Source organism: Neodiprion lecontei, chromosome 3 (assembly GCF_021901455.1).
Source record: "Neodiprion lecontei isolate iyNeoLeco1 chromosome 3, iyNeoLeco1.1, whole genome shotgun sequence".
Lineage (NCBI taxonomy): Eukaryota > Metazoa > Arthropoda > Insecta > Hymenoptera > Diprionidae > Neodiprion > Neodiprion lecontei.
Window position 1 is genome coordinate 40,846,889 of NC_060262.1, and position 13,778 is coordinate 40,860,666.

General features: G+C 42.8%; 1 protein-coding gene across 1 annotated transcript; it reads right to left on the minus strand.

The window, feature by feature from the left end:
* Positions 1-100: 100 nt before the first annotated feature.
* Positions 101-13,295, minus strand: LOC107226448 (organic cation transporter 1). Its single transcript, XM_046734060.1, has 10 exons — positions 12,794-13,295; positions 9,910-11,141; positions 8,914-9,246; positions 2,107-2,365; positions 1,902-1,993; positions 1,581-1,784; positions 1,263-1,494; positions 1,010-1,141; positions 585-939; positions 101-514 (listed from the first exon to the last, which is right to left on the minus strand). The coding sequence occupies exons 2-10, from the start codon at positions 10,033-10,035 to the stop codon at positions 313-315; spliced, it is 1,935 nt and encodes a 644-aa protein (XP_046590016.1). The 5' UTR covers positions 10,036-11,141; positions 12,794-13,295; the 3' UTR covers positions 101-312.
* Between the last annotated feature and the right edge of the window lie 483 nt (positions 13,296-13,778).

Genomic DNA, 13,778 nt, shown 5'->3' on the forward strand with positions numbered 1-13,778 from the left:
CCAATTTTCCGAGTGAATTCAAATGTCAGGAGATTGGAACTGGGAAAGGCTTTGGATTGAGCGCAGATTATACGTAATTCACATACTTACTTATCGACATGACAGAAGTGTTTCTTAGAAACGAAAGACGATATATTAAATGGAAAAATAAATACAATGTGTGCCTACAGCGATATAATACAAAGTCGTTACAAGTTATCTGTCGGGAAACCGGGTCATTTTTTTGACCACTTTCTTCATTCCGGTGAGTTGAATCTCGAAGTGCAAGCTGCTGGGTCCTTAGCACAGGAATTCTGCGCGAGAACCTAGTGCTCAGACCTTTTCGTCGCCCCAGGTTAAGTCTGTTCCAGATTCTCGAGATTCCGCATTCTCCAGATTGCCCTCGGGAAGTGGTAGAGTGATCCTGGCAGCATCGGGAATATCCTGAACGTCGCCTGTCGTCTGACTGCCCGGTCGGCCGTTCACCAAGTACCTCACTGGCACTTCCGTTGTTTTGTCGGTTTCGGTTTTTTTTCTAAAATTTGAAAGTCACTATGTAACTCATCGAAAAGAGCAGGACCAATAGAAACGGATTTCGAGCTTACGATGCACTCGTCGGACAAGACCAGAGCTTGAAATCTGCGCCAAATAGCTCGCCCTCTTCGATCGTTTGCGGTAAATGAATGTTGAGGGTCTCTGGGAGGAAAACTGAGGTCAGAGCTCCGGCGACACTCAAAGAGCCCATCACTATCAGCGGTAGCACCCTTGAGTAGACCGCCAAGTGTACTATGTAAGGAAAAGTTAGCAGGCCGATCCCGGCGATGAACGATGCGATTCCCATTGCCTGCGATCTCAGTACCGTTGGTAAAAGCTCCCCCACGAATACGTAGAAGACTGCGAAGGACGCGGCTATTCCAAATTTTCCGACCATCGCCAAAGACACGGTTACCCAGACTGCGTCTGAGAATAATTTGGTAAAGTTTGACATTTCCAGTCACCCTGTTCGTCGAGAAATTTTAAAGTTCCTTACCTTCCGGGACGAACATGCAGGACACACATGCGACGCCTCCGAGTAGCATCGTCAAGCAGAGAACCCAGCGTCTGCCTAACCTGTCCATTGCGTACCAGGTAATGACGTATGATGGTATCTCGACAATGCCTCCTGAGGAAATTAATTCACAATATTTATTCAAGTACACCCAAACAAGTTCATTCAAATGCAACTACTCGTATAGGATATTCGCTTGGTAAACCCAAGTCTATTTAAAATAAACCTGACCTACCGATAAAAAAGGCCAAATAGTCAGATACCCCTAGGTTGGTTGTGTTGTACGAGAGGCCGTTGTAGACGACGGCGTTCGCCACCCAGTCGAAAGCGAGGATGAAGAACTTTTTTCTTATGTTTGGATTTCTGATCAAATCCATCGGAGTCGCGGAAGGTGGCGGTGGTCTGTTTTCCGCACCGCCGAAGTTCCTTCCGTTGCAGGATATACCCTGCTTTTTCAATATATCCATCTGGAACACATTGAAATTTACGAGATTAAAATCAGCACGAATTGTCTTCATATCCCGAGCACGGTAAGGTTTTCGTCGACTCTCACCTCCATCTTTCTCAGGAAATTTGACGGGACTGTCTTTCCGTTGACCTTGGCCATCCGTTGAACTATTACCTCTGCTTCATCGATACGATTTTTGCTCAGCAGCCAGCGCGGGGACTCTGGGATTATCCAGTAGTAGCTGAAGAGGAGGACGAAGGGAACCGAAGTGGCCAGAGACAAAGCGTACCAATGCCTCAGGAGGTAACCCTAGAGAATACTCGGAAGTTTACTAATTCAATCAATTGACCCCCATATCTAATTCCAGTATTCCTTTTTCAGAGTATTAACTATTGACCAATCGATAAGAAAGGTATTCATACTCACAAGCAAGGCCAGCAAAGACATCGCCGTTGCGAAGAACATGCAGATTACCATCCCAGCAAAGGTTCTGTATCTTGGTCCCATTAATTCAAGGGCTGAAATCGAAATTTATCTTTTTTTAAGAATTGCACATTTCTATCTTGAGAAAAAAAACTCATGAAATCGATAAAAAGATCGCAGAATTAAAATAATCAACAGAACAACGTACCTAGAATAAATGGTATTTGGTAAATAGCTGGAAAAAAGAGGCCATTGACGGTCCTCAAGGCTGTGTAAATGACGTAGTTAGGGCTGAAGCTCGTTGCGATGGATATTATCACCTCGAGAAAAAGTATGGCAAAGAAGGCTGTTCGTCGACCCCACTTGTCCGCGATCCATCCAAAAACGACATTCCCAAATAGGCTTCCAACGTAGAAAAACGTTGTGGACGTTGAGGGCCACCAGCCGTTGTCGCATACCAGGTCTAGCTATGTGAACATATACGGTATATTCGATAAAAAAATTTCAACCAAATCAAACACGGAATCTGCACCCTATACAGGATTCATTCTTACTCATCTCGGAGAGAAACCGCGACGTGACACAACAATTGCCACCGGAGGTAAGTAGCTCCTAATTGTTGCTATAGAGAAATGCATCACGTTTCTCAGTACACCTACGCTGCTTTAATTTATTTTTCACCACACTTCCTGTTCAGACCTTTAAGCAGCTGAAATTCACCGACGACTACCAAGTAGCTGACTCAACTTTCGCAAGACCACAGTAACCTTTTGTCATTTTATCCTGAACCCTATTAGCCAGAAATTCTGTGTATTCGGTATTGCGCAGTGTAAAAAGAACGGATTGATAGAAAAATGTGATGGAAATTATCTTCATATTCTATTATCTCAGGTCAACATAAGTAATTAGAATCGTCAGCCTGACAATGATTTTTACCTAAAAGGGGTGAATAGTACTATATTTTGGTTAAGTCGCACTATAAATCAGGATTGAGTGCCTACACAACCATGCGTCGTCATTTTCTTCTCTCACGATCAGTGTGAGCAAACAACACTGCTAGAGCTTCTAATTGTTGTGTTGCATGTACACGGTGACCGTGTATATCATTAAGGTATAGGTAGCTGGTAGATCTAAAGTTTGGCAGGAACTGACGATGATTGCGGTGTATGTCCGGAGGATATCGTCGGAGGAGAGATTGAGGGTCAGGCGTGCGTGAACGCGTGGTTCCAGCCTCCCACACACCAGTTGGTTGTGATCTCTGCTCGGGCGGAGCAAAGTTGAACGTATGTAAAGCGTTCTCAGCGTGTTTTAACCTCCACATTATAGACACGTGTATGTACAATGTACACGTACACCTATTACCCTACGTCATACGTGAATCATTACGGATATAGTAAGGTATACTTATGGTAGGCACACACAGCATCGGGCTGCGACAACAAACGATAATAGCTATGAACGGATTAATCTCCAAATTTTCAAAGATATGTATCGGTTTTGTTTTTTGTTCTCATCATAAAACACATCTCGACCGGGATTTGTCGATTTTTTGCCTGAGAACCATTGAATTAAACGAAAATGAAATTGATTTATGATAGTTGTGAGGCTATTTATAGAGGCGGTGAGAAATTATTGACGACTTTGAAACGATTTTTTGCAACGATTTGTAACAGTGGCCAATTCTGTATTCAGTTTTTAATAAACTCATCGAATTGCGCGGAGGCTATTATCCGAATTACTTGGAGCCTTTTGTCAACAGTTACAATCATTATTCATTGGTAACCAGACAAGTTATATCGGTCAATTACTTTATACCATCAATCAAAATCCTTAAGATTATTCCATGCGCCTCATACTAGGTGAGTCGAATATTACCCCAACTTTTCTAATTTCTTTCGAGAATATGAGCACAAGACATTCACCAAATTATGAGTGCTGTGACAAAACCACCAAATTTTCTCTTTTTCTGTCTTATTCTCAACCGAGGTTCTCAACACCTTAGCAGAAGGAGGATGAGTGAAAATCCTGATCGTCGACTTCGTCGTCAGGTCCAGAAGTCGATAAAGTCCGTGAGGCAGTAAGTTGCACGCGCGTCACGTACCTGGAAGTATCATTGTCGTCATCAGCGTCGTCGCAGCCGAGCTGCCGCCGCCGTCGTCGTCGTCGTCGTCGTCGTCGTCGCCGTTGACGTTAGCTTGTGTGGGTGGCTCCCACAGGGAGAGGTGTCCATCACCCTCGGCTGACAGGAGGAGCGTGCTCCCCCGTGGCTGCTTGGTCTATTAAGCTGCGCGCTACTCGTACGTCCATCCGTCCGTCCGTCCGTCCGTCCATCCATCCATCCATTCATCCGTCCGACGGTCCACATGCGTTCATCCGTCGTTTGTGTCTCGCGATTTGAATCCGCCCTGGATTTACCATCGAATTTCCGTTTTCCTATGTTTCCACTTTTTGTCTTTCGTCATTTTCATTGCCTAGTTTCTATCTTTCGTTTCGACTTTGACTTTATGGCTCTTATACTTTTTTTTTTTTTTACCAATATTAACTTTTCTTGGAATGATAAATTGTCTTGTACTCCTATGAATGATTTCAATATGGCTGCCAGTGAACGTAATGCAGATTTCGGGATAGACCTTTTACCAATACAAACATGGTAAACGAAATTGCTATACCTCTGGCGTTCCGACATGATGTGGACAACGATTTGTTACAGAGTCGTTTAAGTCTCACGGGTTTCGGAAGCGGTTTTAGCAGAGCTTATTTCATTTGATATCAAACATCCATGTGCTCAAATTTAACCACAAACTGGTGTCAAAAGTCTGTGTAATTTGAGGTGAACTGGAACATTGCTTTTTCAACAAAGCTAACTTCTCAGTGTTCTATTTGCATTAATTTCATGCCAGCCTCAGATGAAAAATATGCATGTGCCCTACACCCGCAGAGTATCGACGTCGCAGAGTAGATGATCGTCAAGGATTTGTAAAATGTACTGGTCCAGGGACGAAAACAACGTCTTAAAACGCCTTGAATCAAAGAACGTGGGCTACGTTGCGTTGTCATACTTCCGGCGTTGAAATTTATTAGTCCTAGTTTTACGCCTTGTGGGGGGGCTCTTAGAATTGCTTTGAATGTCCAACTCATCGGTCGTTGTCTTCTGCCTCTGACGGTTCAGCACGTGGCTGATCGTCTAATTTTCTCCCCAGCTTAGAGCACATAACAGAAGAGGTGTGAGATCAGTGTCTGTTTTGCGCATTGTTTCCTTTCCCAAATTTCTTAATCTTCAACGATGTCACAGAAATCTTTGGATTTGTCGAATCGCTTCTGACTCAATAAACTGTTTCACTTGGATAGCTCTGTACTATTGTGGGTTTTAATCAATGACGTTCATGTTCCCACTTTACAAAGTTTGGAACATTAAATTCAATTTTGTGAAATTCTTCATCAGAAATGTCGTCGAGTTTCTTGTCTAGTCTTTCGAGCAGTGTCCGGGGAAAATCTCTTGCCCGGGACTTGGGATCCACGAATGAGAAAAAGGAGAAGAGCGACTAGTGACCTTCCACTTGGCAGAGCAAATGTTTAAAAAATGGAAGAACGATCGAAAGGAACTTCCGACTAACGAACTGTTCTTTTTCATCTACACTTCCATGATGCGATACGCGTTACTGGAGGTCGTGGTCATCATGGGTGTATTTGCCTATGGCCCGACGTAAGTTGTGTTCATGTGCGCAAACCGAACATGTGCACGATGAAATACACACCTCTATGCATTAGCATTGGCATTAGGCGTGCGATGTGGTATCGGGGCAGAGCTAAGTTATCGTGCATGAGTGTGGCGTAGGTACGCGTGGTTACACGGGCATGAATATATCCTCGAGCTCTCCCACACCGCAAGTATTCGCGGTAAACAGTTTATACGCGTCGAGAAGCCATATCCGTTTGGCCTCGATCGGTCAATCACAATTTAGGAAACGTCCGTTTCCGGTTAGACCCCGACACCATACTCCGCGGTTCCGTCCTTGCGGCAAACTCCCTGACGCATCTTATGCGACTAACCCGACAACTCTTCCTTATGTCCACGTTGCACCTCGCACATCGTGTCTCTGTGTGAGTAATCGCGGAAGTGTGTGATACATGTGCATGCATACGTGCATATATACGTCTTACAAACACACGTGATCATAGCGCCATCTACTCTTAGCGAGATCCAACATACTGGAAGGCGCCATCTAGCGGAAATATGGATTAGGACAAGTGTGGTTTGAGTTTAGGATAATTATTCGTAATCGACGATGGACAGGAATAGAAATTTTTAATTAATTTTACACTCCAAATGTATTGTTCTTGTCTAGAATTTATGTAGAATCGACTAAAGCACGATACGAAAGATGGCGCTGGGTAAATGTATTGACGTCAAAAGTGTTCTGGTCAATCGTAGCTGCTTTACGAGCGTCGCGGGTTGCTCAAAAACAAATCAAAAATATTCCCATCTTGGAGAGACCAATAAAAAACAAAAATGAATTATCTACCAATTGAACGGTATAAATGTTCTATTATGAGAAAATAAACTTCGAGTTTATTAATTAAATTCGTCAGACCCAGAATGCATGCACGAAACATCAATTTCGGACTTTGGATGATTAGAAACGTTTTCTTGTCATCGTATGACAAGAAAAATGATACTTTTTTGAATATTCAAACTGCACAGGATGCCGAGAAACTTTTTTTTTTTCAATTTTTAGTATCGAGAAACACCCCGTGGACGAACGGTGGAAGCGAGATTAGGGGTGTGGGAAAGGAAAGGAGGGAGGGTGGAGATGGATTGGGATCCTCTCGCGGGTGGCTTTGCCACTGGTAATAAATCTGGCGAGTGAGAATAGTAATCGCGTAGCCAGTGGAACCGCTCAGCGACCACCGCTTGCTAGTTGAAGGCTTGGATGCGTGTTTGGCGTCACGTGACAGGAAGCGGGGGTAAATTGGACGGCAATTGCTGACGCCACCAGAGCTGCAATCTATCAGTCGCTCTTTCACCTTTTGCCAAACCCGATTTTCGCTCATGCATGTACCTATAACCATGATGGATCACGAAGGAAAGTGAAAAACATTGAAACAAGCAAGAAGTACAGACTTGAAAGAGAATTTTCACCAATCTATTTAACTATACGTTGTTTTTTGAAGACACAGGCGTAATGGTTTCTGATTTGGTGAAGATATTGGCAGGATAAAATATCGGAAAGATAAAATGTTCATTGTGAAAACGATTCACCGATCGCATTTAGGTGTTAACTCGCTTCCGTGGACTATGATATCATATTATTATAAACAGTTTATACATTCACCGAGCGATTGATTAAAACAAAAAACGTAAAAGATTCAACAAATATCTCACTAACACCACGATCGATCCTTTTTTTCAGTCTTAAACACTCTAAGGGTTCGCATTTTTTACATTCTTCGAATAACAAATCTGGAATTACTTTTTAAGTAACTATCACGGAGAAGTTTCAATTTCTGCGGTGAAATAGCAATCTAGTAGTTTTATTACAGCCATACTTGCCGGTGGCCAAACAGAGACAGGTACAGACCAATGGGGATGAGAAATGCTAACTAGTCTAACAGATTTCAATGGACACTCTGGCAATGAGTTCCCTACTTTCGAGTATCATAGTGCATGTGAGGATACAATTTTTTAATTAACAAACAACTACTACACTAACCGCTGCGACACCCGCATTTTATAAAAGGTGTGAAAGCTCGGCGGGAGCTTCGGAGTCATGTTCTTCGAAGCGTGTGATTAGGACGAGAAAGAGCGACGCTTCTCGCGTGCGTCGCTGCACGGAGTCCACAGAAATTTATGTAGAAATGAGCTGGCCTAATTATGCAAATTCGGTCTTGTCATATTTGCAGCGTACGTTATATCCATACATGCCTGCCGAGTACAAATGCACGCGTACTATGCCGATCCACGTTCGCAATACTCAGCTTGTATCTACACACGTGGAATTCACGTTCGGTACACACGATTCGAACTATGCTGACAACGCTGGCATGCGTTTGCACGCTCATGCCGGGCAACGACCAGGAACCGCTGCTGCCGCCCCTTCATACCGCGTTGTGTGTCACAATACATGTACCCTCCAGCACTGGTACCGGCTGCAAGACTCTGTGAGAAACCACCTCAACCTCAACCTTCGTCACCGTGACCTTCGACCGAAACCCACCCCACTTCGTTCATCCTTTGCACGCGTAACGGTTGCGCCTCTTTAGTGAAGAAGGGGGAACGACTACGTAGTCATTTATAAATTTCAAAGTTATCGTTATCTTTACCAATGTCATGAAAATCGATAAGAAGATTGATATCTCATCAACTTCACAGTGAAATCAAATGCTCGAGTAATGATCTGGTAAATCGGGCCTCTAAAGTGTCGCAATGGAGATTGTAAGTCTGAAGGGTCGAATCCGAGTATTCCAGTGACAATGATGAAACGCTGATTCGCCTGACGATACCTCCGAAATTTGTAACCCAAAATCAATACCGCCTTCTCAAAAACTAACCTGATATAACCTGCCCCAACCTAGCTGGGAGTTGGACTATGATGATGCTCAGCGCTGGTTAAGACTGGAACTGCATGATAATGACACGGACGGTTCAGACCCTAATGGCTCATGGTTTATACTAGTTGGCAAAATAGCGAGGAAGATTGTTTTCCAAGCAAGAGTCGAATAGATGGACCATTTTTTGACGTTTAATCTATTGAACGACTCGATTCATGGTTAAAATCCGACTTTGAACAAGTTTTGGCCACAAGTCTGCAATACTCGGTAAGTACACTTTATTGCTTAAAAATGATTGTTTACACAGATCAAAGCGTCTGCGTATCATTTGTGTACACAGCGTCAGAATTTTTGGCCACAACTATCTCCAACGTGACCAAAACTGGTGCATCTATCCCATCTTTCTGAGCGTGCAAGACATGAACTCTCGAGCGATAAAGTAAGGGAGAGACAATAGATAGTTTACCTCTGTGACTAGGGTACTGTCGTAGTCCTTCCTGTCGTATATCCACCCGTGTTGGCACTTACTGATGGGCCAATCGGTGCTACCCACCGGTGGAAGCCCGGGCGCGCCGTTGCTCGAGGTCCTCGATGAGTTGGCGGCCACCTCCTGGTGCAACCAGGCTTCGATAATGGCGGTGTAATTTACGTCGTACATGTAACACCGAGAGTACGAGCGCCGGCCGTCCGACTTCGGGGTGTAGGGTAACGACAATGCCTTCCTTTGGTCCAGCGTCAAATTCGAGTTTTCCAGCTCCGGGATGCGGCACCAATGCTCCGGCGACGCGCTCACGAACACCTGGACAATCGAGGAATCGTAAGGAACACATATCAGCTTCTGTCCGTCGTTTTTCCCGCAAACTGTTGAATTTTAGTTAATTAAACGAACGAGGTGAAACGGAACAATGAATCGTTGTCGAAGACAACCACGAAGCTTCGTGAGTATCGTGCATTTCGTTGAACGTCGCACTTCTGACAGATTTCTGTACGATAGCTTGCGTTAGATTCTTTTCAAGAACTTCTTAAGTCTGTTTATTCGATTGTATTTGTCAATGATTATGTTCAAATATCTTTTAACACTTTTTCCTACCTGTTACACTTTTCTCAGCAATTTACAGAACTCAGTGCTCCATTTTTACATTATAACACTGGTGCGGTAGAAAGTGGAGAAAAATTTAGCAGTAGCTGTAGCGAAAATAAAAAAAACTGTCGATAAATGTAACAAGGTGAAATTTTCTGTAACAACAAAAAAAAAAAAAAAACAAAGAATTCAACCAATCTTACGTCTCAAAAGTACGGTCAAAATACAGCGTCAAGTATATCACACATCAGTAATTGATGGATTCTAGGTATTTGGAAATCTCGACAAGTATGCGACAAAAGCATGTAATTTCAGGAAATCGAGACCATAATGGCGTGCTTTACGGCTACTATATCGGAAAAGAGCTTTCGCGTTACTTACTTGCGAAAAGGCAAGGAAGGCGGCTGGCAGAGTGGCTGGTATGCAGAGAAGATAGTACATGATGTTTTGGTACCGTCCTTTCTCACCCACGTGCACGAGCACGTCATCGAAGTCGATGGTACTCATCTTTCGAGGATTTGAATCACTTTTGGGTGCTGCAGAGGGGAACGCTGTTTCTTAGGTTCAGCCCGCATGACCGCCGCGCATGTCCGTCTCTTCTTCCCTCTGCGTATATACGATTTTAGTTTTTCAACCACTTTTGTTATTAACTGTATTTGGTCAATTAACTAACTGATCAACCGATCAGATATAAATTTGCAATTATTATATACTCTGTTTTTTCTTCTACTCGTACTCGTTTAACTTCAATGATAAATGCATAAAGGTATGTGAAATATACCTAAAAATTTTTATCAATTTCGATTAATTTTAAATATTATATATTCAGAAATTAGAATTTCGTTCAGTATCACATTACATTACGCTGCGCGATATTTGAATAATTTTTATTGTTTATTAACTACTATTCACTCAAAGTAATTAGATCCACTGAATACACTATGCTATATTTGTTCTATACGTTCATATATTGTTGCAAGTGGTTCGTTTTAGTAAAGGATTTACCTTTTTGACACGAAATTACGATTGCACTTTACACCCAACACGCGCACTTTCTGCACCGTATCATGTATCATCTATAGTTTTATTTTCGGTGTTAGTTTGGCTCTGGTAATTCGTCAGCTCACTTTAAGCTTTGCTTTCCATCCGCAAAGTGTTTTAAACTTACGAAACTTTCGTAAAGCCAGTCTATAAACTACTATGAATTTTTTATCTCTATTTTTTTTTCACTTCTCACGTCAAATTAAACCACGGTCCGTATCCCCTTTCCTCTCACCCTCGTCCTTCTACTGGCAATAACGGAGAACCGTCGATGCGCGACGTGGCTTGATGCGATTTCCGACGTTGTCGACTGTGAGCGGATTCGTTTTTCCGTTTTATTTTGTTTTAGGTTTAACCGATATGCATAAGTCGAACACTGCACAATTTATCCTCCACAAAGAGTCGGTATTTGCACATTTACGTCATTTCATTACGTAATAACCGAAGCGAGCCACTCGGCGCTGCGAGGCGTCAACCGTTCCCAGGAAGGGTTGACGAATCTCTTCCAATTTCTCGCACCATCTTCGTGCCCCTGTTGTAACTTCTGATGAATTTCGGATTGAAGCTCCTCTCTTGAAAAAAAAAAATAAATAAAAATAAACAAATAAACGAATTGCTGGGTAGTGTGAATAGTTGCGAGTTGACTTTCAAATTAGATGTTATACAATGAAACACTCCGGTGCGTAATATGGCACATTATGATAGGTACTCCTTAACGCGTTATGATTGGCAGGTATAGTCTAGCGTTAAGTGGGATCGTCTGTCTCTATCTGCACTGCACGCAGTCAGTTACCATGCGTGCACATTTTCGCACAAAAGCTCATCGAAGCCCTTGGCGGGAATACGTGCGCATGATTATCGAATGATGAAACGATCACCGCGAAACGCCAAAGGTATCTGCTGATTTATTTCGAAGTACAGCAGTTTTTATGCAGCTATTTCGCACCTCTCTCTCTCTTGCACTCTCTTTCTCTCTGTAGGTGCTTCGTGTGTGAAATTTAATACACGGACTTAATTTTATCTCCAAGATAAATATGTTTATCTGTAAAATGGATCAGACGGTTTTGCTTCCTACAATAAAACGGTAAAAATACCTGCTTGCAGGCTCAAATAATAGCAAGATCCAATCAAATAGATTGTGGTAAGATATGTTTACAGTTGATGCTGATGTTTCCTTCAGTCAAAGTTGAAACTCAATGTTCGCTTGTTTAAATATGTACCAAATTACTTATCACATACAGAGAAAGCAAATGTCCTCTCTTAGATTTGTACAAAAATAGCTGAAATTACGATTTTGTCTTTTTCCTTCTGTTCACCTTCAGGAAATTATCATGAACCTTATATTTTCTTTATAAACATCATTCAAATCTTATACTTGCGTCGTAAATTGATACGGAATCCTAGTTAATCTATGGACGAGTGCCCTTGGCGCATTCGGTGTCATTAGAGTGTGTTTTCAGCGGATTTTAAAGTCAGTGATATTGGAGTGACATTCCAGGTAATCCACTCAAAATCCAATTAATTCTTCGCTGTAGTTGTGAAATTTTTTTACCGCGGCTTTATTTAATTTACAACCGGAAAATCCACTCTTATTTGAAAAGCTTTAGTTTTGAAAAAAAAAATTCGGTAGACCCTCTTTCGCACTAAATACACCTCTGACATTTGTTACCTGGCGAGTAAGGGAGCGTGGTGCAGTGGGTAAGGTCGGCGACTGGCAAGCTGGGAGCCTAAGTTGAAGTCTTATCGTTTTTTTTTTTTCATATTGCTTTAAATTATCAATAAAGAGTAATTAAAAATGAACATATACTTTTCATTATACATAGAAAAATTTTATTTCAGTGATTTTGATTTTTCGATGGAACTTTGATATGGTTTTAATGCAATTACAGTAAAAATACAGTGTAAAAAATTCTTAACTACACCGTGAAATCTAAGCATAACTTCAGTTCAATTTCAGTGAGAAGGAATCCGCCAGGGGCTCGACTGTTCTTTTTCAATTTTACGCTGTATATAACTCAGAACTGGAGTTCCATTTTTGTTGAGAAACTGGATTTTTTATAATATTCAGTCTTTGCGTATCGATTTGCTGTGACGCATGATCGAGCTTGATGATCTGAGATTTTTCCACGAAGTAAGTTGGACGATGTGAGTACGAGTATATTTTCGTATATCAGGGGGTGAAGTGTGCATCTGTGTTAATGGCGATCGATAGTTATAGATATACCTATAGGGCAAGTAGGAGTGAGTTTTGCAGCTGATTGAATTTGGTTGTAATATCTTGCGAAGCCTCCGGGCAAATCAGCCAATCACGTCCGATCAATGAGTAAATGAAACGATCGAATTGACCAGCATCCGGACTGCAATACCGCGTCGCCTACCGTCGACCGAGCTCATCTCATCCGATTTTAGAGTAATGAAAGGGCAAGGTATAACATTCAAATATACGAGATGCGCGGGAAGGAATCGGTACTGCAGACTTCTGCGGCTACTCAGGAAGTACCGGAGAGCGTTCCGCGGTCTTTCACACTGTTGTCCGCACAACGCGGAGAGGAGCGAACGCTCAGTGTGCAGCGGTTGTATGTTGCAGGGATGAATTTGCCGCGCACTTTATATTTTTGAAAAATTTCTCGCGCACCGTGGACACGGGGCTATCGGTTAACCACGGGCCTATTTAATGCGTCGCGGTTTACGGGTAGAGATCACCTCTAGATAATGTGGTCTGTAGTCTCCATCGCGAACTGAATCTGAAACTACTGCAGAGCTGGGGGCCTCGTCGATCCAGTATCCCGTCCTTCCACCTCCTCCACCGCAGCATCCAGCTCCACCTCCACCACCGTCACCATCTCATCTCTTCTCTGTATACGCGTTTATGTGTTCATCTATCTATCATTTTGAGGACCCCCGCCTGCCCCCACGATCCCTCGCTCCTCGTCACTCCCCCGTCATGCTATAGAGTGACTATTAATATAAAAGGGGTTCCTCGACACTTGCTCGGTAATTGCCGGTCGGCATGCTTCAAGTTTGCCGATTTATTTTCTACCCGCAATCCACCCGAAACTCCATCCACCTATGGCGCATCATCTCCGTATACACGCCACGGGCAGGACAGGTTTGTCGGAAAACCGTTGGCGTTAAATACACGTGCTCCGGACTCAAGGACGTGAGTAATTCGACCAGGTATTCTTGTGCTGCACCATTTCCAACCCTGG

Coding starts and splice junctions, on each gene's coding strand:
- LOC107226448 (XM_046734060.1), bottom strand. CDS start 10,035: ATGAGTACCATCGACTTCGATGACGTGCTCGTGCACGTGGGTGAGAAA. Junction 1,994..2,106: donor CCAAATACCATTTATTCTAG/GTACGTTGTTCT, acceptor TTTCGATTTCAG/CCCTTGAATTAATGGGACCA. Junction 1,142..1,262: donor CTATTTGGCCTTTTTTATCG/GTAGGTCAGGTT, acceptor TAATTTCCTCAG/GAGGCATTGTCGAGATACCA.